Genomic DNA, 25,046 nt, shown 5'->3' with positions numbered 1-25,046 from the left:
AATGAAGTTGTCCTAAAAGGAAATATTATAGAGAAATGGATACTGTGGAATGCCGACTTTATAATCAGCCTTGTCATTGTCCCTCTCCCCCACCCCCAAGGAATTTTTCCAGGCTCCAAAATCCATTTCCTCAGACCTGGCAGAAATTCTTCTGCATGTCAAAGATTATACACAGAGGTGCCAGTCTGCCCTTGAAAGCAGTGAAGCCTTTTCTCTCTCCTCTCCCCATCCCCTTTAACAGGAAACATATTTGTGTGCGTCTATGGATGTGTAGAGGGAGCAAGCTCTTATGTGGCAGAAGTACAGTGCATTTCGGTACAGACATCGCACAGCCCTTCCGTACTCAGGCATCTTATTCGCTCTCATTCCTGCTGACCCTCACACCTTGCGATCAATACAAAACCTAAAAGTGTGGGGGAATGGGACAGGCGATGGGGAGGACCTTCTGTATCAACTCCCCAAGCATTTTTGAACCCTGGTCCTACATACACATGCACAACATATTCCTTGCCTCAGATCTTTCCAGCACATGGGTGGTGGGGCGGGGGGGGGGGGAGAGAAGGGGCTACCCTGCTCTCTCCCTCAGTTATGCAAGCTAATCCTCACTAGCGAATGCCAGGCCACCCATTGCTTCAGTTTTGCTTCAATGCCACAGCAACAAGCTGCATTTAATGTTCCCTTTTCCTTTGCAAAAAACCTTTAAATCTCATCTGCTCCTTTGCAATGCCACTCTTTGATGTAGCTCCCTGCTTATGGAAGGCTCTCACCTGGCGCCATCATTACATATCTTTAGGCGCCAGGGGAAAACATCACTTTGGCTTTTAATTATCTATGGCCTTTTTTATGTGGGTGGGGTGTTTTAATCTAGTTTTGTAACACCTCGGGTTACAAACACTTCAGATTACAGACTCTGCTAACCTGGAAGTAGTACCTCAGGTTAAGAACTTTACCTCAGGATGAGAACAGAAATCGGGCGGCGGCAGCGAGAGGCCCCATTAGCTAAAGTGGTACCTCAGGTTAAGAACGGTTACAGGTTAAGAACGGACCTCCAGAACGAATTAAGTTCGTAACCAGAGGTACCACTGTATGGGTTTTTTTGGGGTGTGTTATTCGGTTGTTTTTATTTTGATTATATATTTTGTGGTTTTATATTTTGATTTTGTTCTGTGAATCGCCCTGAGACATCCGGGTATAGGGCGGTATATAAATTCAACAAACAAACAAGTTAGTTATGGGATTTCAGCAGGTCATTATGGGATATGCACTGGTTGGAAAAATAAGCAGTGTGGCTACCCCAAAACTTTTTCAGGAGCCAACAGTACTGAAAGCTGGATTATATGTGACTGCCCCAATAGCATCAAGAGCACAAATCATCATGAATGCAAACAAAAAAGATCTCTGGAGGGGCCTCAATCTTCCTATAAAATAATCACAGCATTTTATGGTTCTTTGGAGCTTAGGATTGCCAACTAACCAAGAAAAACTTTGTCCCTGTGCCTTTTCACTGATCAACCATTACAGTGGAACCTTGGTTTATGAACACCTCAGTTTACGAATTTTCAGTTTACGAACGCCGCGGACCCATCTGGAACGGATTAATTCACTTTCCATTACTTTCAATGGGAAAGTTCACTTCAGTTTATGAACAGACTTCCAGAACTAATTACACCCATGCTTCAGGTTAAGTACGCTTCAGGTTGAGTACTCGTCTTGAACGGATTAATCTACTTTCCATTACTTTCAATGGGAAAGTTCGCTTCAGTTTATGAAGAGTACTCCGTGGACCGTCTGGAACAGATTAATCCACTTTCCATTACTTTCAATGGGAAAGTTCGCTTCAGTTTATGAACGCTTCAGTTTATGAACAGACTTCTGGAACCAATTGTGTTCATAAACCGAGGTACCACTGTATCACTTATCTCCTTCAAATGCCTGCACAAAAAAAAGGGCATAGCTAGAGAGCCTGGCTAAAAAGCTGGCAATAATTGCAAGCCTTAGATTATAGAACATCACTTGTAATGCCCCTGCCAAAAATGATTCTCTGTACGACAAGAATTTCGCTGTACTTAGGGTTTTTGTTTTTTTACAGAGCCTCCTATCCAGAAATATGGGTCTCTTTAGTTCGTGTTCCAAAGTCTCATAATAGTTGCTGGCAAGCTTTGGGAAAATGAGGGAGTAACTGAAAAAGACAAATTAGGCACAGGGGAAAGCACATTGCGGGAGATGAATAAGGAAGAAGCCTGTGTTGTTATCCTGGTTTGAGTTTCTCCGGCTCCACCCATGTGCAAATGTTTCTTGAAAGAATGATGCAGTGAAATATGAGGTGAAGTTTCAAAGGCTGAAAATGAGAGATGACTGTAAAAAGGCATAATCCTGCTAGATAAATTTAGATGTCTGGGTGTCTGGTGGATAAAACAGAAGAAAAATAAGCTCCACTTATCCGGATGAGAGATAACATTTATTTTTAAGATCTTTTCTTAGAAATTCATATTTGAAATGGTACTTGACAATGTAGCGGCGACTGGCTTCACAAGAGGAGAAGAGGGCCAAGACAATTTGTTCCAAGGCAGACTGGTCTGGGGGTGGCAACCTCAGCTGGCAATCACCACAATCCTAAAGCAGGACACAGACGGGAGCGGAAAACTGCCTTCTCTCATGGTGTATGCATTCATCCCTTTTGTCCATTTTTGGCTCCGAGCCAAATGCGTTTTGCAGGTTTTTGAAATAATGATAAAAAGGCGGTCTTCCTTCCTTCTTCTTTGACACTATAGGCACAAGCTGCTTCCATAGCACAAAGTAATTTTCACCAGCTGGTATGTTAGGACAGAGAAAGCTTGGCCTCATTTGATTTGGGAACCTCAAAGTTAGACTACTGCAATGTATTATACATGGGAGTACCTTTGAAGGCTGTTACTAAAGGATGCAGAAACTATTAAAATCATAGGCGCAGCCTGGGAGTCATTTTGGACTCACAGCTGTCCATGGAGGCACAGGTTAATTCTGTATCCAGGGCAGCTGTTTATCAGCTCCATGTGGTACGCAGGCCGAGACCCTACCTGCCAGCAGACTGTCTCGCCAGAGTGGTGCATGCTCTGGTTATCTCCCGCTTGGACTACTGCATTGCGCTCTACGTGGGGCTACCTTTGAAGGTTACCCGGAAACTGCAATTAATCCAGAATGCGGCAGCTAGACTAGTGACTGGGAGCGGCCGCCGGGACCACATAACACCAGTCCTGAGAGATCTACACTGGCTCCCAGTAGGTTTCTGAGCACAATTCAAAGTGTTGGTACTGACCTTTAAAGCCCTAAACAGCCTCGGTCCTGTATGCCTGAAGGAGCGTCTCCACCCTCACCATTCAACCCGGACACTGAGGTCCAGCACCGAGGGCCTTCTGGTGGTTCCCTCATTGCGAGAAGTGAGGTTACAGGGAACCAGACAGAGGGCCTTCTTGGTTGTGGAACGCCCTCCCATCAGATGTCAAGGCAATAAGTGACTATTTTACTTTTAGAAGACAACTGAAGGCGGCCCTGTTTAGGGGAGTTTTTAATGTTTGATGCTGTACTGTTTTTAATGTTTGGTTGGAAGCCGCCCAGAGTGGCTGGGGAAACCCAGCCAGATGGGCGGGTTATAAATAATAAATTATTAATTATTATTATCATCATCATCATCATCATCATAGCCTTTGCCATGCCACTTGCATTGGACCTGCACTTCAGAGGGTTGGACAAGATGGCCCTTGGGGGCACCTTCCAACTCTACAATTCAAAAGTGCTGGTTTCAACCTTTTCAGGTCCTTCACAGCTAAGATTGTAGGCAGCTAAGATTGTAGGAGATATAGGTGGTCTTTCAAGTACTGCCGCTAGACTGTACTGGGGCTGGGGCTGGGAGAGACTGCCAGTCAGTATTGCCAATACTGAGCTAGATGCACCTACTTGGTAGGAGGTCACTTCCTAGTTACATGTGGGGAATGCAAAAATAATCAGCTGACTTGGTGAGTCTTGCTTGTCAAAACAGCCTTCGAGTGACTGCATCTAGCCTCAACATGCCTTTTGGCAACGTTTTTTTTCATCCCTAGGTACAAGCATCTTGGTCTGCGATGCTGTGTTGTGGTGCAGCTGTTATTACTTTGAATCCATCGTGCTTAGTTGCTAGCACAGCAAATCCAGAATTGGCTGGCACTTTTAGAAGTGGTGTTAAGAACAATTGAGTTAACTTTTGGAGGGGGGGGGGGAGAAATGACCAAGCGGATAGAGTTACAGGCAGATCAACCGAGTATTCTTAACTCTGGCACCTCCCGCTGCTGAACACATGTACTAACCGGAGCCAACAAGGACCCCTCCGAGAAAGCTATTCCACCCTTACGGGGAATCAGAATGAACTGAGACATTCTTCCCAATATTAAGCAGTTGGCTTGAAATGGATTCGAGGCTAGTTACTAGTCAGGATCTTGTGGTGTGGTATGCATGCATCCGGCAGAGTACTCTGTTGATGAATGGCTCCAAGGCACTGCCAGATACAATCACCGACCCTGTCGACTGCAGGGATCCCAAATGGTTTTTTTTTCAGTGGTCCTGATACAAATGGATGCACTGTCCTTCCCAAACATCATGAAGACATACTAAGAGGGCCTAGGCATAAATTACAAAGAAGGACAAAGGGAAATAATTGAAAGTGAATTCTCTACAGCAGTGGTGGCCCATGTGGCAAAGTGGAACTGCAAAGCTGTCCTCTTGACTCCAGGGTCACTGCAGCATACCTGGATGGGGCTGGTCAGGGCGGCAGTGAGATCAGGACTGCACAAGCGCCCCTGCAGAGCCAACCTGGAAGCTTGCTGAAGCACTTGGAACAGCCCCGAGTGGGAAGAAGACAGATCTGGATCTACCGGTGTCTGGCAAGGATTCCCAGGGTGTAAGGGGGAGAGAGTATAGAGAACCTCCCCCTCTCATCAGGAGCAGTCCGTCCCCAAGCAGCCATGAAAGCGTAGGGTCTGAAGGGGCTAGTCAGGAAACGGAGAGGGAGTGCCAGGTCTCTGGCAGCATGGGAGAGCCCCTACTCCTCAGGCGGGAAGAGAGAGAGGCGGGAAGGGTGGACAGGGGAAAAACAGGTTGTAGACCCTTTCCCCCTGCACTGAAATTAAGGAGGAGGAGAAAGGGGAGGAGATTCACTGTCCTGAGGCTTTTATGTTGGTCCAAATCACGGAAGGGGGCAGTGCCAGATTCTGAAACGGAATGAGAAGACATGAAACCGACAGCTCACTACACTGTAAATAACGTGCACCAATAAAGACTTTTGAAAGACAAGTATGTGAAATGTCGTTACTCAGGAGTAATCGTAACAACCTCTGACACAGCCCCTAGCTGTTTAACCACAGCAACGACAAAAAAGACCTCTCCTTAATTATCTTGTGAATGAAGAAATGGAAATGAAGAAATATTGGGAGGAAACAATAATGATTTGGGGGCTCAATGTCTGGGCTTACGTCTTTTGCACCAACCTCTGGATGGTTGGCCTTCAAGTTATCATTAAAAACAAAAAAAGCAGATCCCGCAAGCCAATCTGTCCACTCAAGTCCCGCCTTCGCCTATGAAGGAAGAGAAACACAGCTTTGTGGAAACGTGCAAGAAATGGACAGTCATATATATTGGCAGCAATTTAGAATCCAGGCAGATCTATACTACTGCTCTCTGTCTAATTCCGAGTTTATTCAAGGTGTCCCTTTGGCTATCAGCTGTACTTTGTTCATTATATCACGAGTTTATTATGTTAGTGGGTTTTTATCCTCATGTACACCAGTTTCTGACTAACTATACTAGGTAGTAGACACATTTATAAAGATTTTTGAGTTGCTTTTTGAAGCAATTCAACGGCATTAGAAAATGAATCCCGTTAGCAGCAAGTCACACAATGACATCCTTCAGTTTAATCTTTCTCTTGTCCCTTTAATATCATGCTCCTAGCTGCCGCCGCCGCCGCTATGACCATAGCTGCCAAGTTATCCCTTTTTTTAAGGGATTTTCCATTATGCTGAATAGGCTTCCACACGAGAAATGGGAAAACTTGGCAGCTATGGCTATAACACTTTTACACACTTACACACTTACACACTTACACACACACACACACACACACACACACTTCTTTCAGGAAGTTATTTAGAAGTGCTCAGTTCATAGAAAGCTGAATGGGTCTCGCCCCTTAGTATAAAAATCTCAACCACATCACAGCAGTCCCATACAGACCAAAAATATTTTGTCTGGCAATCATTAGTGCAATGCAGCTGGAGCTTGGGGTTTCCAAGTGGAGCTAAAGGCAGCCTACACATGAGTCGGTCAAGGCACCATCAGTTGCCAAACTTCCTAGGGAGTGATACTAGTCCCTTGAGAACAAGTGATGTCCAGAAGACATAGTCATTATTGTTGTGCACTTCCCACTCATCCTTAACGATTTGCAAAGCAAGTTGCTTCCATTGTTTATTACCTATACCAATTTGTAATAGAGGTCTAGCGTTGCTTTGCTTCTCACATAGGATGATGAAGGGCTCCAGAAACTCAAAAGCTTTCGTGCTATTTTGGCACAGTTTGGTTGGCAGAATAAAAGATATTGCTCCTATGTGGGTTGGGGCATTTCCAAGTTTTAGGTGTATATAGGGCTGGGTATTCTATGAAACATGTTATGTTTGTAAAATGTTTTGAGAAGACACTGTCCTAAAAAGAAGAAGTTTTAAGTCAGTGACTACAGTTACCAGCAAGCAAAACAAACAGACAAACATAAAAGAAAGGTTGGCAATAAAGAAGGTGAGAAGCACAATAATGGCATACAACAAACAGAACTCCTGGCTATAATCCACCCAAGCCATGTTATTTCCAACGATCTGGAAAGTCAAGTAAAGCACATGTTTTTAAAAGGTATACATATTTGCAGATATACAACACAGAGAATCTTTTGGCCATTGAGATGGGCTAAGAAATATCACTCAGCCAGGACTCAGGAGCAGTAGCCCAAGAAAAAAGTGACTTCACATTTTTACAGAATAATATTTTGGTCAAGAGGCTACTGCACAGGCAGGGGGAGGCGGGTGTGTGGTATTTTCAGATATGGACTGTATCACCAGCACCCAGTTATTGCTGTTCTCGGAGCTATTTTCCTAGAAAAAGAGGTGCCAGAACTCAACTTGTTTTCTTAGAATGGCAATGACACCTACCTGAGACGTGCCGGAACTGAGTTCTGGCGAGTTCCAGTTCCTGGTTGTTGGAAGAAAACAGATGTCCAAAGACACAATTATTGCGATACAACGTTCATAGAAAAGAACGATGGACCGTAAAGAATAAAATGGCTGCCACAGTCTATATAGGCAATGGCCGGCCAGAAAAGCTGTGTGACAAATCATCTACTGCTGTAGAAATTGTGCAGCTGTTCCACTGCATTCAGAAAAAAAGAAGAAATGATTGTAGAAACCTGGGCTCCCCTGGGAGGAAGGGTGTGATATAAATTTAATAAATACAATAAGCAGGTTATTAAGAGGCTTAACAATCATTAAATACCAGTTGTAATATCTTAACAAAAGTAGTTTCCAGGATTCTTTCAACATTCACCTTCAGAGCAGCTGCTACATTATGTGGACAAGAGAGTCCTTTGCAGGCATCTAAAATAATGAACTCTCTCTTTACTACAGAATCACTCTGAGGCATCAAAGATAAACAAAGCCTTGCTTTTTGGCTCAGTTCCACACTGTTGGATGGGGTTGTTACAACTTGGGGAGGTGGAGGAAGGAGGGAGAAAAAGGATCTTTCAAGCAGACAGCTATCAAGTGTTTGTGCATAAATGTAAACAAGGCAGCATCCCTGTTGTAAAAGCCGCTGTGGATTGCATTTGGCAACCATTAGTAGCCTTAATGAATCAGTTTGTTTTCTCTATAGTGGATCAGTTACATTCATACAGAACACTGATGAGTTGGCAGGACTAGGAGGCTTGCCAAGCCCAAATCTATTGGGCGGGACGGGATGGGGGGGGGGACAGGACGCAGGCAAATGAAGTTGCTATACTTGCCCTTAATCCACTACAAATCAGGACATTCCTGTCAGGGCTGTGTCTGCTGCCTTCTACAAGCAACAGGAGAGCCTTGTCTACAGAGGTTTTTATCCTTGTTTGAACTTCTGCGCGTATTCATGAATGCAAAGAGTGTGCTGTACTGAAGACAGTTTACTTTGAGTCTAAGGTGACAAGTATGGCAAAAATAGTCTGGGTAAAATAACCAAGGAACTAGGTTCAAGGCTTCACCCACTCCTAGGAACAAAACCAAGGCAAATATTTGAGGTTCAAATTGTTTCAATGCATAATAATCCCATTCACTTCTGCATTTCCTCATCGGGGCCAAGACTGGGGATGTTGTGAGAAGAGCTGAAAACACTGCAAGAATTCATTTAAGCCACTACTAAAGGATTCATCTTCAGCATGCAAGCCAACAGGCTCCTGCCCTGAGAACTTTTAGATCGTAAAGTCATAAACACTTCTCTCTCTCCATGCTTCTGGGATTGTGTGAAACAAGCGATACTGGTTCCATCATGTGTCAATATGTAGAGTGACAACACCCTTTTGGAGCTCCCAGGACCTATGGAAAAGCTATCCATGCAGTCCAATCTAAGGTTGCCAGATTTTTTTCAAAGAACCCGGGGACAAAATAAACACAGAATGGGCTTTCAGGTTCTCTCCTCGTTGCTTCAAAGAGAATATAAATATTCCCACTGTTTCTTGTATATCATATTTCTTTAAAGGGGGAAACAAGTATGTATCAGTTCTGCATTGTTTATCAGGGCTCTCCTTGTTATGACTAGTGAGCAATTGTCAGGTCATTCAGCATTTCCGCACCCAACCATGTGTCCATACTAGTAACTGATGCTCCTCTTCTTCTAAAACCAGAGATAGGAGCTGCTGGTGAACTATGTAGGGATCAACACCCTCGGACACATGGCATCCAGTCTCTTTCCCCCTCCAAACAAGTACTGCAAGTGATTGACCTTTGCAGTCATGAGGTTAACAGGCATCAGCTAGAATTAGTGGCCAATCCAGATTAACACTATACCACTCTTAATATTGCACTGCTCCAATATGGAGCCAGGGGCAGTATTCCACTAAAGGATTAGTGCTAGCACAATGCAGCTTTCACTGCCCTGTCCCCCACAAAAAACAACACCCCCAAATCTGGTCTAAAGGATTAGGGAAACCCCTGGGAGTTTTAGGAGGTGCATGGGAAGAATGAGAGAGGGAGAACATTCTGTTGCGCAAGAAAATCCTTGCGCCGATGTAAAGTTCTCCCACTTCTGTTATAGAAAATTATAGGGGGGGGGAGAATCAGGACACCATTATTAATGAACAGAAAGGGGTGACCGAATTTGACAGCTGCAATACCCAGAATCCTGTTCAACACCATCTTCCCCGTCTCCTCTCCACTTCAAAGACCCTCACCCCTTCCGCTTGGACTCAACCCTGCCTTAAGGAAGGCTTAAGGATCAGCATATGCACACATTTCCACATGACTAGCAACTTGGGAGCCATAATTCCCTGTCAATGGTATCTCATTCACAATGGAAGACTCCTCTGAACAAAAGACAGTGATCAACTCTTACGAAAATGTTAATTTCTTTGTGTTTAGGAATTCACACCTGGGAGGGGTGATAGGAGGACTAGGAGAGGTGTCAAAAGTGCTCAGATTTCTACCTTGAACCCTCCTTTTTTGTGAGGTATTGATTACATAGCTGTGATGTAGGAATGGTGTATTGGGGGGCGTTTCTTGGTGATGGGAAAACTGATAAAAGTGGAGGTTCTCTTTTGTTCTGGGTTCCTTCCTTGTTCTCCTGCGTGAGGGGAAGGACCCTGTTGCAACAGCAAATAAAGGCTTTGCTTCTCAAACTTCTCTGGTTGGTCTCTGTTATATATTCTCTGACCGATGGAGAACCCAATAAGGCTCTTGTGTACCCCATAAGGGAATAAGAGCAGATTTTTGCTTAGAACATGACCGACATACTAGCCTGTTCATGCACCGTTTCTTAGTCTTCTCTTATGCAATAGGGATTTCTATTCCAATTTCCCATGAATTGAAAAAAAAGGAAAAAATTGGACATATCATTGGAGAGTGGGGGGAAACTGGAAAAGGCATGCAAAGGCAGCAAGTTCACAAAATGGTAAGGCATTCTTGCAGGAGACAGGGTAAGCTAGGGGTGTTTTCCACCTGGTCTCTCACCTACCCCTACACACATTGGATCACGCCAGGTGAGGTTGTGCCAGCCTGCAATGCCGCCACATCTTTGAAGGTAAGCAGACTAATCAAATTCAAAACTGATTTATTGGTCAGCCAGAAATAATTGTCTGCTCATTTATCAGTATCCCCCAGCAAACACTCTTTAAGAGAAACTCTAAAATTAGAGATAGCAGATTTGATCGTGAATTTTTAGAAACTCCCAAACCTAGAGCAAGATTCAGTGCCATCAGAATTATTTGGAAGCGCTACGTTTGACAGTGGTACTAGAAGGTGAAGACAGTTTGGCCAAAGAAACACTTTTTGGCTATAGGCACACCCAGACGCACACCAATGTCCAAGAAAATTAATCCAAGTGTATCTGCCAGATTTCAGCATCCCTTCAGTGTGACCAAGATATAACAGTGCAAAAGTCATTGCAAATATCATGCCTTTCCGAGCGCAAATACTTGGCAGGATTCTTTTCACAGGCAACAATGTGTGAATTCATGATAAGCAGGGGGGAAAGGGCAGGCTTTTAAAAATAGAGAAGAAAGATCTCACACCCAACCCTGTATTAATTGGATTTAAAACTGGTATTTCAAAAAAGAAAAAGAAATGAACCTGGACTCCAAAAAGAGAACAAGAGAGGGATAGGTGGCAATTTGCTTGCAGCAAAATTCAAGGATATTCTAAATACAGAAGCATACAGAGCCAAGTTAAGTCTCTAAACTTAATCTCAGAAGAGGAAAGAGGACACTCCAGGATACTGTTGGACTAGGCCAGGGGTGGCCAACTCCCAAGAGACTATGATCTACTCACAGAGTTAAAAACTGGCGGGAGGAAAGCCCCATTTCTTTGGGGTACAGGGCAAAAATGTTGAGCTTTTTTAAAGGGAGCCAAAGTTGTTGAGCTTCTTTGGGGGAGCCAGCGATCGACCAGTGATGTACCACAGACGTCCAGGGATCTACTGGTAGATCACAATCTACCTGTTGGACGTGCCTGGACTAGGGAAACCCCTTCTGTGATTTGCTTGCTGTGAACTTTAAGAACAAAGATCGTACCAAACTAAATTCTACTCAAGAGTAGACCCACTGAAGTAGTTAACCATGTCCACCAATTTCAACAGGTTTACTTTGAGCAGGACTAACATCAGGTGCCACCTCAAGTCATTTGCCTTTGAAGTGAGCTTGGCACCATCACTGAGGCAGGCTTCCAAATACTCCATGGAGACTTGCTTTGCGAGATCAAGTTTGAGTTTTTGCCTTGAAAACCTTTCCAATGTCTGGAGCCCTCAACTGGTTAGAAGAATTATTCCCAACTTTCCTCTACCCCGCCCTATGGGCCACTGGAAAATTGCCGGTGGTCTTGATGGACCACTTAATGTTTTTTCTGCCTGTTGTAGCAATTGCACCATGCCAAATGCTGGATATTTTTAGCTATAATTTTATTGCTTCTCCCCTCCCGACATACTATATTTTATTGTACTAGTTTGAAATCCATAAAATTGTAATACCATATAACTTAACATTAATACGAATATTTAATCTCCCAACCTAACCACAAATCCACAGACACACCGCTGAACTACCTGTAGCTCACAGGCTACTGATTAGAAGGCTAAAGGAAGAATTATGATGTAGTGTTGTATTAGCTTCTGGGTGGCCAATTGGGTCAGGAGCAGATCAGAGGTAGAGAAGAGCAGTGCTGTGACACAAGATCAGTAGACTAAATCAAGAGGATGCCCCAGGCTGCCACTTTTCAAGCCCCACTCAGATCTGGCACACAGGAGGTTTCCAACAACAGAACCCATGGCACAGAATCCAGTAGCAAGGGTGTACCCACCACGGGGCAAGTTAGGGCAGCTGCCCTACTCTAGAAGCAGGGCTGGTGGGCAGAGGCGGAGCACAGCCCGGCGGAGCGCGAGTTCGCCATTCCCGCCGCGCCGCGCCGCACCCTCCCTCCAGCTCCCCGGCGCGCCCTCAGGCAAGGCCAAGCGCGGTGGGGAACCAGGGAGCGCGGCGCGGTGGGCGGGAACGCCGAACTCGCGCTCCGCTGGGCTGGGCTCCGCCTCCGCCCACCAGCCCTGCTTCTAGGGAGGGGCACAGCCCGGCGGAGCGCGAGTTCGCTGTTCCCGCCCACTTTGTGGCCCCTCCCCTTCCGTGCCTTGGCCCCTCCCCTTGCCCCCCCTAGTTTTGATCCTGGGTACGCCCATGTCCAGTAGTTTAAATAGCAGTTGAGTGGCTTTCTTAATGGTAAAGCCATGCTTGGTTCTCAAACTAATGGAAATTTGCATTCCTCTGTGTGCACATGCAAATATTTCAGTCAGAATCAAGATGCATAAATAGCATTACAGATGTACCTTTGAAGTCAAACGGAATCCGTTCTGGAAGTCCATTTGACTTCCAAGGCAAAGCTTCCGATTGATTGCAGGAACATTCCCTACACTGGCTCCCAGTACGTTTCCGAGCACAATTCAAAGTGTTGCTGCTGACCTTTAAAGCCCTAAACGGTCTCGGTCCTGTATACCTGAAGGAGCGTCTCCACCCCCATCGTTTAGCCCGGACACTGAGATCCAGTGCCAAGGGCCTTCTGGCAGTTCCCTCACTGCGAGAAGCAAAGCTACAGGGAACCAGGCAGAGGGCCTTCTCGGTAGTGGCGCCCGCCCTGTGGAACGCCCTCCCATCAGAGGTCAAGGAGATAAACAACTACCTGGCATTTAGAAAACACCTAAAGGCAGCCCTGTTTAGAGAAGTTTTTAATCTGTGATATTTTAATGTATTTTGCTATTTGTTGGAAGCCGCCCAAGTGGTGGGGGAAACCCAGCCAGATGGACGGGGTATAAATAAATAATAATAATAATAATCCTGCAGCCAATCGGAAGCAGCGGAAGCCACGCCGGATGTTCGGCTTCCGAAAATCATTCAAAAACTGGAAGAATCACTTCTGGTTTCCGATCGTCCTGGAGCTAAAACGTTCGAGTTTACAGGCGTTTGGCTTCAGAGGTTCCACAGTATATCCTGCAGGTTGTTAAGAGTAAAGTAAATTTAATTTAAGGGTTCTGTATAGGAAGCCATCAGACAGACACATCCACGAATACTAGCACCAAGGAGCACATCTGGCTGTAAGTCAAATGGTGCCCCAGGCAAGTCACACCATTGACGCCCCATTTGTTCAATTTTTAAAAAATTGCTTTTGGAACCCACTTGTGCATGACTGACCCCATCATCCAATTTTCCTCAGTGGATCAGCTCACATCCATTCACAATCTCTTGAAATGCACACTGTTGAAAAATGGCACCTAGAGCCTTAACTTTTCCCATGCATCAAAACAAAACATGAAGGAACTGTTTGTACTATTTGTTTCAGCTGCCGAGTAGAAGCCTTGCCACAGGCACGCCCAAGCTTGCCCCCACCCCCGCTTCCCAGGTATTCACCTATGGCTTAATCTAGCCCTGCCTACTTGAAGGTGCTACCCAGAAACAGGCTTACCATCCTTATGTGAAATAGGCGTAAGGTTTTTAGGAAGATCTTTCAGCTGGTCTCCTCAAAGGTTTCAACATTTCAATTCAGCAACTAGTTTACTTAAAGTGTCAGATGGAGAATGGGGTGAGGAATGCTGTTATCATATTCCATCGCCACAACTGCTGGTTGTCTCCATACCTCCCTTTCAGCCCAGGTTGGCAGCTAGAAAACCGGACAGGACTTCTCACTGGGGCCAAATTTGGCCCACGAATCTCCTTGGCTGAACTGTGCTGCAGAAGAAGGCTGTGGAACCAATAGCTTTCCATATCACAGAGCAACCCTAACCATAGCTACTCAGAAGTTAAGCCCACTTGAATTCAATGGCTCTGACTCCCAAGTAAGTGTGGTTAGGACTGTAGCTTTAGCAGTAGTATTAGGAGATGTTTTCAGATCATGGAGTGGTTTTCAGATCATGGTAAGGGATAAACTCATGCTGCATGGATTAGGAGCCAAGCACACAATTCTATGTTTTTTTTAAAAAAGTCTATGATGTCACTGCAAGCACATTCTATGTTATAGGGGCACAGGAGTAGCTCTATAGCAGGGGTCAGCAAACCTTTTCAGCAAGGGGCCGGTCTACTGTCCCTCAGACCTTGTGGAGGGCCGGACTATATTTTTTTAAAAAAATATGAATGAATTCCTATGCCCCACAATTAAGCCAGAGATGCATTTTAAATAAAAGGACACATTCTACTCATGTAAAAACACCAGGCAGGCCCCACAAATAACCCAGAGATGCATTTTAAATAAAAGGACAAATTCTACTCATGTAAAAACATGCCGATTCCCAGATCATCTGCGGGCCAGATTTAGAAGGCGATTGGGCTGCATCCGGCCCCCGGGCCTTAGTTTGGAGACCCCTGCTCTATAGTTAAGAGGACTAGCAAAGAGAAGCCTCATTATTCTAAGCTTCAAAAATTGATGGCTTATAAAAGTGGAACCTGCTGAGTTTAATACCTTGAAACTTGGCATACATGCTACACCTAATGAGCCAACCATCAAACTAATCTGATACATAATACCACAGGTGGAGCATCAAAAGCACTGAAATTGACACTTCTGACCCCTTTTTCCCCTCCAGCTTGTATGCAGACATACTGCATTGCCCCTTTTTCTTTTGCAGAAACTACCAATGTACTTTATTTAGGCTTGTCAAGGAGCATGTTTGCATTGGCTTGGTGAAATTCTACACACCGTTTCACACATTACGGTTTCTGTGCCCCATTAAAGTCTATGGAATGGCAGGTACTGGCATACAGTGCTAGGCATAGCTGTCAACCCTCCCATTTTTTTGCGGGAAACTCCCTTATTTCAATCCGTTTCCTGCTGCTATCCCAGATTGTTAAGATATCCTGTATTTTCCAGGATTTGAAGCAGCTCCTCTCCCTCCCTGCTGGCCAGGGAGGCTCCACTCGGAGCCCCTGCCCCCGCAAGCGAGCAGCCAGCCGCCGCCCAGTAAAACGGCTCGCTCAGTGGCTGGCTGATCGCTCACTTGCCGAGTGCTGCAGGAAATCACCTCTGCACATGCCCGGGCATGCACAGAATCGATTTCCGGTGCCCAGACATGCGGACACAGGCAGCCCAGCACCGGATGTCGCTTCTGCGCATGTCTGGACATGCGCAGAAGCAATTTCCGGTGCCACGCTGCTGGGTGAGGCTGCTGATCCCTTATTTTCCAATCCGGAAGTTGACAGCTATGGTGCTAGGGCTGTTCATCATGGACCTACCTGTGGTCCTGATTTGTGCCCTCCACTCCCAGATGAAGCCTTGTGCTGCCCCCCCCAGGGGCTACCCATCCCAGATATGACCCCGAAACAATTTGGGAGAAGAGCTAAGGGCTTTTAAAACCCTATTTTAACATACAATTCAATAAGGCTTAAAAATATGGACAGGAGGAAATCTTGTGCAATGACTTCACTGATCCTTTCTTTGTCATCCACTATCCATTCTACTGTAGCCAATAGAACAGGTTGCAGTGTGTGTGTGATGCCCATCACAGCTTCTCCTCAGGCGTACAAATGTTTGCTGGCAACCCCTGGCCTGCACAGAACTAGAGCAGTACTAAAGGAAGAAAAACAGTCAGCTCTCCCCAAGTTCAGTTTTGAGAATGACACTTGGAACATATTTTATTCGCACTAGTTTTCTATTGAAGGAGTTGTTGTATTAGATTACATCTCCATCTTGGCGCCAAATGTTTCCAATAACGTTCAAAAGATGGAAACCATCAAGCTCTATTGCAGTTTCGACTTAAGATTCTTCATTTCAGATTTCTCAAGTTAAGTTCTTCCAGCTTTGAAATGGCTGCCCTACCCACTGCCGCTCCTTTTACTAACAGGATGCCACTTAAGGCATCAACAATAATTAAGCCCCAAAGTGAGTGAACAATCAACATTTGCAGGACCCTGAAATGAGCTGTAATGGATGCCAGATTCTGTAGTCAGACTTGCATGTGCTGGCTGCATGGCATTGCTAAGCCAAGCTCCAAACTGACAGCAGTTTGCCTAGTGCCCAGAAAAAGAGGAGACTTTCCCCCAATTGGAGAGGGAGGGAGGGAGGGAGGGAGAGAGAGAGAGAGAGAGAGAACGAGTCATGCCACCATAATGATGCCCGGCCTAGGCACGCCTTGGACATCATAGTGTTATTCAAGGTCTTTTCTTCATTTTGACTAGGCAACAACATTTCTGTTCTGAAGTGTGGCCTAGCTGCACGACTGTTTTCTTTCTGGTCAGCCAGTGTTGTACTTGGTTCCAGTTCAGGTGTCAGGCAGCTTGGAATGTTACTCCACTGCAGTACAGGCCTCACACGCCATCTATGGTGCTGATATTTATTGCTCAAGATGGCACCATTTCAAAAGAAAGGGAGGGGAGTGCAGTGCAGATTTCGTACCTGAAGAAAGCTAATACTCAGAAGCTCTAGCCGGACCTCTCACGTTGATGGCTGGGCACCTGATGAGGGTCAAGAAGATCAGAAGGGCCCATTGCTGACCCATCTGAACTACTCTTCAGTGTTTCTGCCCACCCCACCCCACCCCAAGCTATGACACAGAACAGTGGCTGTTGCCAGTCACTCACAACTCCTTCCACCCCCTGGTGGGTTGAGCGATGGCAACAACACTTTTACATGGGGGTTGTCAGTAGGATCCATGGCAACCCCCCGCCATGTTGGGTTACCCCAAATGCAATGTCAACACCAGGGGAAACATTTCATTCTGGTAAAACTTGGGCTAGTGCTGAGGAGGGGGCTTAAGCAAGAGTCCTGGTTCGGACAACATGCTAAGCCAAACCTTGTATAGCTTAGTGCGGTGCAGCCATAAAAAGGATCGAAGAAGAGCAAAATGGCCTCCAACTCCTCTCCCGCAGCCTGTATGTCCATACCAACTTTTGGGTTACTGTGTTGCATGAACCAAACATCCTATTTGCACTGTATTGGGGTTTCCATCACTGAAAAGCCTTTTTACTACTTCAAGCCAGCATGAAGCATTTTTGTCCTTACATTTTTACGTTCAGGTGTACACTGTGATTAGAGGTCCTAATGCATGTCTAAGAAAGTCACGTCTCTTGGAAAGTCATGCCTCTAGATGCCTCTTGGAAGCCTAAATCCCTTTTGTCCCTTTTCAGACACCCAGGTCTTTTAACCAAAGGCACACAAGCTCCATCTTTTAACTGGACACCATTCTCAAGTTAACCAGCAGCTACCTGTTGTGAGAAGATGCCCCACAATATTTTGGTTAACTGATGAGGAGCTATGTGCTAGCCATTTAAATGCTTTACCATATGGAAGTTGTAATAAAGGTAGCCTTCTGTTGCATACAGCAACACAGATAAAGCCAGCTTTAGCATTTTAGCACCTCATGTATCCTTTACACAACAGCATCACTAGAAGCTAGAGTCATCACCAATGACAGCATCCCCATATTATTGATGCAGTGAACATTTAAGATGCCACCACATAATTTCTAGTCACCCACAGGTGCAAAGGGGAAATTAAATATGAAAGCCGTATTATGTTCTTAGACAAGATGGACAGCAAGAGAAGAGGTGAGGGAGGGTTTTTGACACACTTTGCTATTGTAGCAGCATACAGCACTCTTTGTGCTAGATGCTCCCATGAAGTTATACTGGTATGGGGACTTAGTCACATATTTGGTCCATTCTACATGGTTCCCTGAAAGCAGACACTGGGTTGAATCCACACTTGTTCCTGTGAGAATGGAGGGGCTCCTTCAGTGTGTGCAGCGAACTAGGATTCAGTAGAGGCTCAGCACTGAAGGAAGGGAGCAAGGCCACAGTTTCACAAGTGCCACCTTCCATGCTCCCCCCATACACTTCCAAAACTGTTTGGGTGTGCTCAATCTCCCCAAGGGGGGACACAGTAGGCTGAGGACAATCAGCAAAAAATACTATCTGAACCCCTTTTCTTTAGTACCGGCACCACTGCGTACAAGTCAGAACCCAGCCTATTACCAGAGCAGTGTGGAATGGCAGTCCCACCACCACTGAAATGAAAGATCAAGTCCCAAGTTAAAGCATGACGAAGACATGAATGTGGCAATGTTCTCGGGAGTGGAGCATAAAGGATTGAAAACCATAAGTAAAGGCAAGAGTGAGTAGTCAGTTACAATAAAGTGATGAATATTTATTTATTGAAACACTTATAATCCAGACTTTTATAAAAGTTTATCAAGGTGGTATACAACATACAAGATTTTAATAAAATCAGTAAAAGCATCAGTAAAAACCATCAATACATACTGGTTAGTTAGAATGGTAGAAACAAATCACATCACAAAGGCTGAACCACAGGGGCATGGGGAACCACCAGAAGTGGTGATTCTTCAGAGGATCTCAGTGAGTGAGATGGAATATAAGGGATCCGAGATTTCTGGGCCCAGAATAAAGTGGTGGAAGAAGCCAAGAACCAAACTCTGGCGTACACTAACATAAAGTGGGTGGGGTGGGGGGGGGGAAGAAGTATAGAAAAGAACTAATGAATACAGTATGCATAGATTCAGTCACAGATACACAGAGAGTTTAAAGGGAGAGGGGTAATCAACTGTGCCAAAATTACTGAAGAGAAGCAGAATAGAGGTTGCTTGACAGAGCAGTTGGAAGTCAAAGGTGGTTTTTTTCATTTTGTTAGAATAGAAAGTTCAGAAAAAGCAAACTTTTTTAAAAAATCAGTTGAAAACTTCATATTCAAGAAAACTGAGAAAAGAGGGCAGGAGAGATATTAAATTATCATTAGAGACACAAGAAGGGTTAAGCAATAAGCTAGAAATTGACCCGTTCCTGGATTTGTTGGTATGCATACAACAACCATCCCATGCCGATTGTGGAAAAAGTTTTGCAACGTAAGCATGTTGAGGCTGAATGGTACATTGCTGGCTTTTAAAGTCCCTGCACCTAGTTTATTGGGATGACTATTTCCATGCTCCACAGCGCTGTGGTTCAGGTTATTTTAACTTTTTGCAAATAACACTGCCACTACTCAATTTTCTGACTATTAAATCGTTTTGTATGTAAGCAAGCTTGCATACCTGTTTTATTACACACTAGACAAAGCATATTGCAACATAATCACTGTCTGTTAGGAAATAGATCAAGTCCAGTACCTTGAGTCCCATTTTCTTCACCAATGACATCTAACTGCCCCCCCCCTTCTGAACATCAAGATATATAAAGCTTTCACCCTCCCAGTCCCAAAGTTATGGCTTCAAAATGCATAAAGCCAATCTGAACAAGGAAGGGATGGGGAAGGAAATCAATATTCTTATAGTTAAGAACAAAGGACATGCAATCCTGTTATATGCTATGCCAAGTAAAAGGCCTTCTTTCAGAGCACAGGTTCCCAGAAATCCTTCTAAACTGCATCCGGGAATTGAAGACATTCTTATTTGTGACCCATCCTTTGACCATTCCCCTGAACCAGCACCTACTTCAACATAACCTTCCAATTCCACACAGGTCCGGACACTCAGTGCAAACAAGTCCAGTGATCGACCCACAAATTATTCAGTACTTCTTTAGCATTTCCCAATACACAATATGCTGCAGAGATCTTCTCACGAGCCTGACCTTAACCACTCTTACTCGGAAATAAATTCCATTGATTTCAGAAGGATTTACCTCTCAAACAGTATGCTTAGGAATGATACCCTGGTCATTTAACCAGGGAATAACCCCCAGCAAGAATTATGTTTACAAGCAGAAGGTATAATTGGATATTGACCCACAGTTTACAGGTCCATTTGCAAGGAATTCAATTACACCCATGAAATCCTGCCCCTAATGGCATAGTCTTAAACTTTATTACATAAAGAAAACTGCACAAGGAGTAGCAATAGCTTCATGGCTACTTTTCCATATGCTTTGTGAAAGAAAGTGATCTGTATTCAAGCTGCTGGAGCAACTGAGACTCCTCTCATTTTTGTTTTGTGTGACCTGTAACATCCAGCACATTATATGCACATACATACAGATCCTAGGCATCAGGCCAACAGACCAGGTTTGCAGCGGGAGAAGCAAAGGCTACAAACCTTATACTTAGCCTGTGGCTACTGCTTTTCAGCACATGAAGAAGTTTATAGACCAGCTGAATTTCTTTCCTTTCCTACAGTTACTGAAGTTGAGTGTGAAAGTGAAAAAGAACGCACGAAGTTTCCAACCACTAATTTCTTAGAATAAAATCCAGAACAGTAGTAGAACAGTCTGTGCAAAACTGGACTCTCCTTAACACATTAGTATTGAGTACATAGCTACCAAGTTAACCCTTTTTTTAAGGGATTTTCCCTTATGCTGAATAGGCTTCCTCGCGAAAAAAGGGAAAACTTGGCAGCTATGATTGAGTATACTTTTTAGACTCTTCAAGTCTGGAGTTTGTTCCCCATAAAACACCCACTGGAATCTATCAGCGATAAGATTAAGGCAGCAGCAGCGGGTCCCTTCAACACGCTTCCAGTGCCATTCTCTTTGAATGTTTCAGTCAAACAATAATTCCCACTGAACTTCATGCGATTTAATCCCAGGCTAGGTGTGTACAAAGGTCTATTTAACGGGAAGCCCCAGTGATTTCAGTGAAGCTTACTCGCAGGTAAAGTCTTTTTTTTGCTGCGGTCCGCTGGAAAGCCACAGCTGTTGAGAGAGAAACTAAAACTAACCTCGAATATTCCTCAGTAAAAACTAAGGAAGCAAGAGGAAGTAAAGCGGAAGAAATATTGCAATTTACCTTTTGGATTCCTGAACTCAGATCCATTCTTCAGCTTGGCTTCCCCTCTTCGCGCTTCCTCCTATTTGAATCTGCCTGAGGCGTGCAAATATTTATTGCTGTAATTCTTTAGCTGGGACAACAGCCTTGAAGTGAGTAAAAATCGCAAACTGCTGTAGGTACCGAGGAGCCCCGGGAGCTATTAGCAAATCCCACGTTCCAATGCCCAGCGTTTATTCACAAGCCGCCTGCACGGAACCCCTTTAATTGGAGCTCACAACTCCTTTAAACACCCTGCCAGCCAATCAGAGAGGGCTTCAAACTTTTCCAGCCAATGCGAAGTGAGGCTTTCATCCTCAAGGTTCTTCGGCTCTCTTTTTAACCCCCTGAGGGAAAGGATGGAGCGAGCAGAGCCGCGCCGTTCTCCAGCTGTGGAGGCAGCGCTCGCCCAGCTGCTTCGCGCGAGGAGACTGCAATGATACCGCCCCGGGATCTCGCGTCTCCTGCTTTCCCTTTTAAAGGATGAAGGGGGAAGCCTTGCGCTTAAGCAAGCCAGTTCATTCACAGAAAGAGGAAGTGAGTGTGTTGCGGGACCTGGGATATTATTAGCCCATTAAATCCAAAAATAATTTCTGATCTAAACTGTGTTCCCCCCTCCACCGTTGCGCTAATCAGACATTTTATTTAAGCCAAATGCATATTTTTAAGCCATGGCAACGTTTGTTTGTTACTGGTGTCTGCAGCTGGATGAAAAAAAGAAAAGAGGGCAGTGCCTGCAAAAAGGGTGGTGTAACTCAAATGCCATTTTAAATACTTGCTTTTCCTCTGCCAGACTTAGGATGGCCCAGCCAGCAGCAGTTTAGATCTGGGATAACTTTATGCCGGTTTAATTTGTACCTCCTTGTTGTACACCAGGTTCTTGTGTATTAGGGTCGCTCCATTAATGTGATGGATGTTGCGTTAACTTTGGCTGCCAGAAATGAAATGAGTAAAAAGATACACGTATGAAATGAGACTGAAAGTTAAGAGGTGCCTGTCCTGTACACCTCAGATGCCTGACAAAGTACAAGATTCTATTTGGGCAAAGAAAATGTATTTCTGTTCCGCAGTTGTGTTGTGTTTTTAATTTGTATATTGAATTTTGGGATCTCATTTAGGAAACAAGTGAGGGGATGGAAGCTTCCCATGGACTTAGGGGCAATTGAGGTTTTGTGGCTTAGATCAGGAGTCAGCAACCTTTTTCAGCCGTGGGCCAGTCCACCGTCCCTCAGACCATGTGGTGGGCCGGACTACATTTTGAAAAAAAGGAATGAACGAATTCCTATGCCCCACAAATAACCCAGAGATGCATTTTAAATAAAAGCACACATTTTACTCATGTAAAAACCACACTGATTCCTGGACTGTTCGTGGGCCGGATTGAGAAGGCGATTCAGCCACATCCGGCCCACGGGCCTTAGGTTGCCTACCCCTGGCTTAGATAAAGCACAAGAGATGTTGTGGATTAAGAAGTTCAAGGGCATGAGCTAGCATGAGAGTCTTTTGCATTTTTTTTAAAAAAACACCCTAGTTTATTACAGGATTATTATTGATTTTTATAAAAGGTTCTTTAGCAAGAGAAAAAAAGATATCCAATCCAGCGATAAAATCCTTTATTGCAAAGTCCAAAGATATTGTCCATCTGCTTTGTTTCCATTTCTTGCAGTTGCCTTAAACCCAACAAAGGATGTGTGTGTGTGTGTGTGCACAAAACACTAAAATGAGAGATCCAATCCAAATTGTAAAGAACAAGGCTCTCTGCTTGTTCTGGAGACTCAAAACATACTTTCCCAAAAGTTTTAAAGGAAGGTTTTCCTATTTTCTAGCCTGGATGTTAACTACGTCTCTGTGAAGTGGCCCTAAACCAAACCTGCCGTTTCCCATTTTCAACACACTGTTATGTCTTACTCAAATTTCTTCCACATGTTCATGAGGAAGAAATAGGAAAACAACTTTGGTTTCTTTGTTCAATGATGTAAATGGAAATAGGTTCTTAAAAGGTGCGGTCTTGTTCCTTGGACTGCAATTCTGATCATATTCACAAACCAGTAAGGCTGCAATCCTAAATCCGCTTCCTATGGAGTGAGCCCAGTTGGACAAAGTTGGACACACTTCCAAGTATGCATGCGGAAATTTGTGTTATATGTCACACTGAAGAGAATGGGATTTACCTTTGATACATGGTCTAAGATCTTTAGTCCATGAAAGCTAATGTCAAAATAAAATGGGATCATCTTTTAAGATGCTACAAAACTTTTTGTTGTTTATACTTGGGCTGCATACACATTACTGTTTCCTCTGACCCTAGCATGCTGATACCACAGGTGTCAGAGGCGTGGGCAGGGGGCAGGGGGGCAGTTGCCCCCCCTAGAAGCAGGGCTGCTGGCCAGCCTGCCCCGCTGCCCACCGCCGCCCGGGCTGGGTGGCACCAGGGCACCTGGCTACCAGGGCCGCTGTGGGGAGGAGGACGCGGGAGGCGATACTCCTCTGAGGCCGCTGCTGCTGCTGCGCGTGTCTTCCTGGAGCCGTGTGATGCAGCACAGCTTCTGATTGGCTGCAGGAAGCTGTGGGCGCCTCTGGGCGCCGCCCCTTCCAGCACAGCTTCTGATTGGCTGCAGGGGTGGGGGCTTGGAGAGGAGTTAGACACCCACCCTGCAGCTATGCAGTCCTCCCACGGCAACCACTGAGGAGGAACACACCTGCCTTGGCCCCGCCCCTTGCCCCCCTAGTTTTGATCCTGGGTACGCCCCTGGTCAGAAGGCACGTACACATGTATCCTGCAGCTTCATTAGTAATACACCTGCTTGATGTGTTTCCCCACAAACCAGCTTCCAACTGATTAGAAAACAGAAACTGCAGTTAAGCAGAAGTGTGTACATTGGAAGCATCCATTGTGTGCAGGCAATTGACAACTTAAGTGAATTGGAGTTCGGCACAGAGGAACAAGTCAGTTAATGTGCATTGGCATGTACAGCAAGACAAGAAAGTGACTTGAAATGCAGTGGCGAGAGGGAGACACAACCTTGCTGTGTTTCAAGCAAGGTCTTTATGCGGCAGTCCTATACCCACTTTCCTACTTTCATGATTTTGTGGCTTTAAGACCTATGCCACAAGTGATACAGGGAAACAAAATTTTGAATTGTACAGTGGAACCTCGGTTTATGAACACCTCGGTTTATGAATTTTCGGTTTATGAACACCGCGGACCCATCTGGAACGGATTAATTCATTTTCCATTACTTTCAATGGGAAAGTTTGCTTCAGTTTATGAACGCTTCAGTTTATGAACAGACTTCCGGAACCAATTACACCCATGCTTCGGGTTAAGTACGCTTCAGGTTGAGTACTCCGCGGACCCATCTGGAACGGATTAATCCACTTTCCATTACTTTCAATGGGAAAGTTCGCTTCAGTTTATGAACGCTTCAGTTTAAGTACTCCGCGGACCGTCTGGAACAGATTAATCCACTTTCCATTACTTTCAATGGGAAAGTTCGCTTCAGTTTATGAACGCTTCAGTTTATGAACAGACTTCTGGAACCAATTGTGTTCATAAACCGAGGTACCACTGTAAACAAAATTGCATGTGGGCTATAAGGATGGCACCTAGTGACAGAGTAACCATCTTAGTCCATCATGAATCAACATTATTATTTTTATTATTTTTAAATTACATTGCATATCTCCCTTCATCCATAGATCCCAGGGTGGTTCACAGCCTATGTGTTGACAACTTCAAAGGCTCAAACATGTTGCATCCAGAGCTTCTGTGGCAGGTGTGGAGAACTTTTGGGCCTCCGCATGTTGCTGAACTACAACTCCCATCAGCCCCAGCAAGCATGGCCTATGGAGTATGGGAGTTAGAGCAACACAAGGCAGGCCAGGGACATGGGTGGCGCTGTGGTCTAAACCACTGAGCCTTTTGAGCTTGCCGATCAGGAGGTTGGCAGTTTGAATCCCTGCAACAGGGTGAAGTCCTGTTGCTCGGTCCCAGCTCCTGCCAACCTAGCAGTTCGAAAGCACCCCAAAAAGTGCAAGTAGATAAAT

General features: G+C 44.9%; 1 protein-coding gene across 1 annotated transcript in view; it reads right to left on the bottom strand.

The window, feature by feature from the left end:
• The window catches only part of LMCD1 (LIM and cysteine rich domains 1), a 55,099-nt gene extending 33,665 nt beyond the window's left edge, over positions 1-21,434 (bottom strand). Inside the window, exon 1 of the mRNA XM_035106584.2 lies at positions 20,982-21,434. Within this exon, the coding sequence (XP_034962475.2) occupies positions 20,982-21,008 (27 nt within the window). The 5' untranslated portion in view covers positions 21,009-21,434. The remainder of the gene's footprint in view (positions 1-20,981) is intronic.
• Positions 21,435-25,046: the final 3,612 nt, after the last annotated feature.

Source organism: Zootoca vivipara, chromosome 2, assembly GCF_963506605.1.
Source record: "Zootoca vivipara chromosome 2, rZooViv1.1, whole genome shotgun sequence".
Lineage (NCBI taxonomy): Eukaryota > Metazoa > Chordata > Lepidosauria > Squamata > Lacertidae > Zootoca > Zootoca vivipara.
This window is presented reverse-complemented; position numbering and strand designations above follow the sequence as displayed.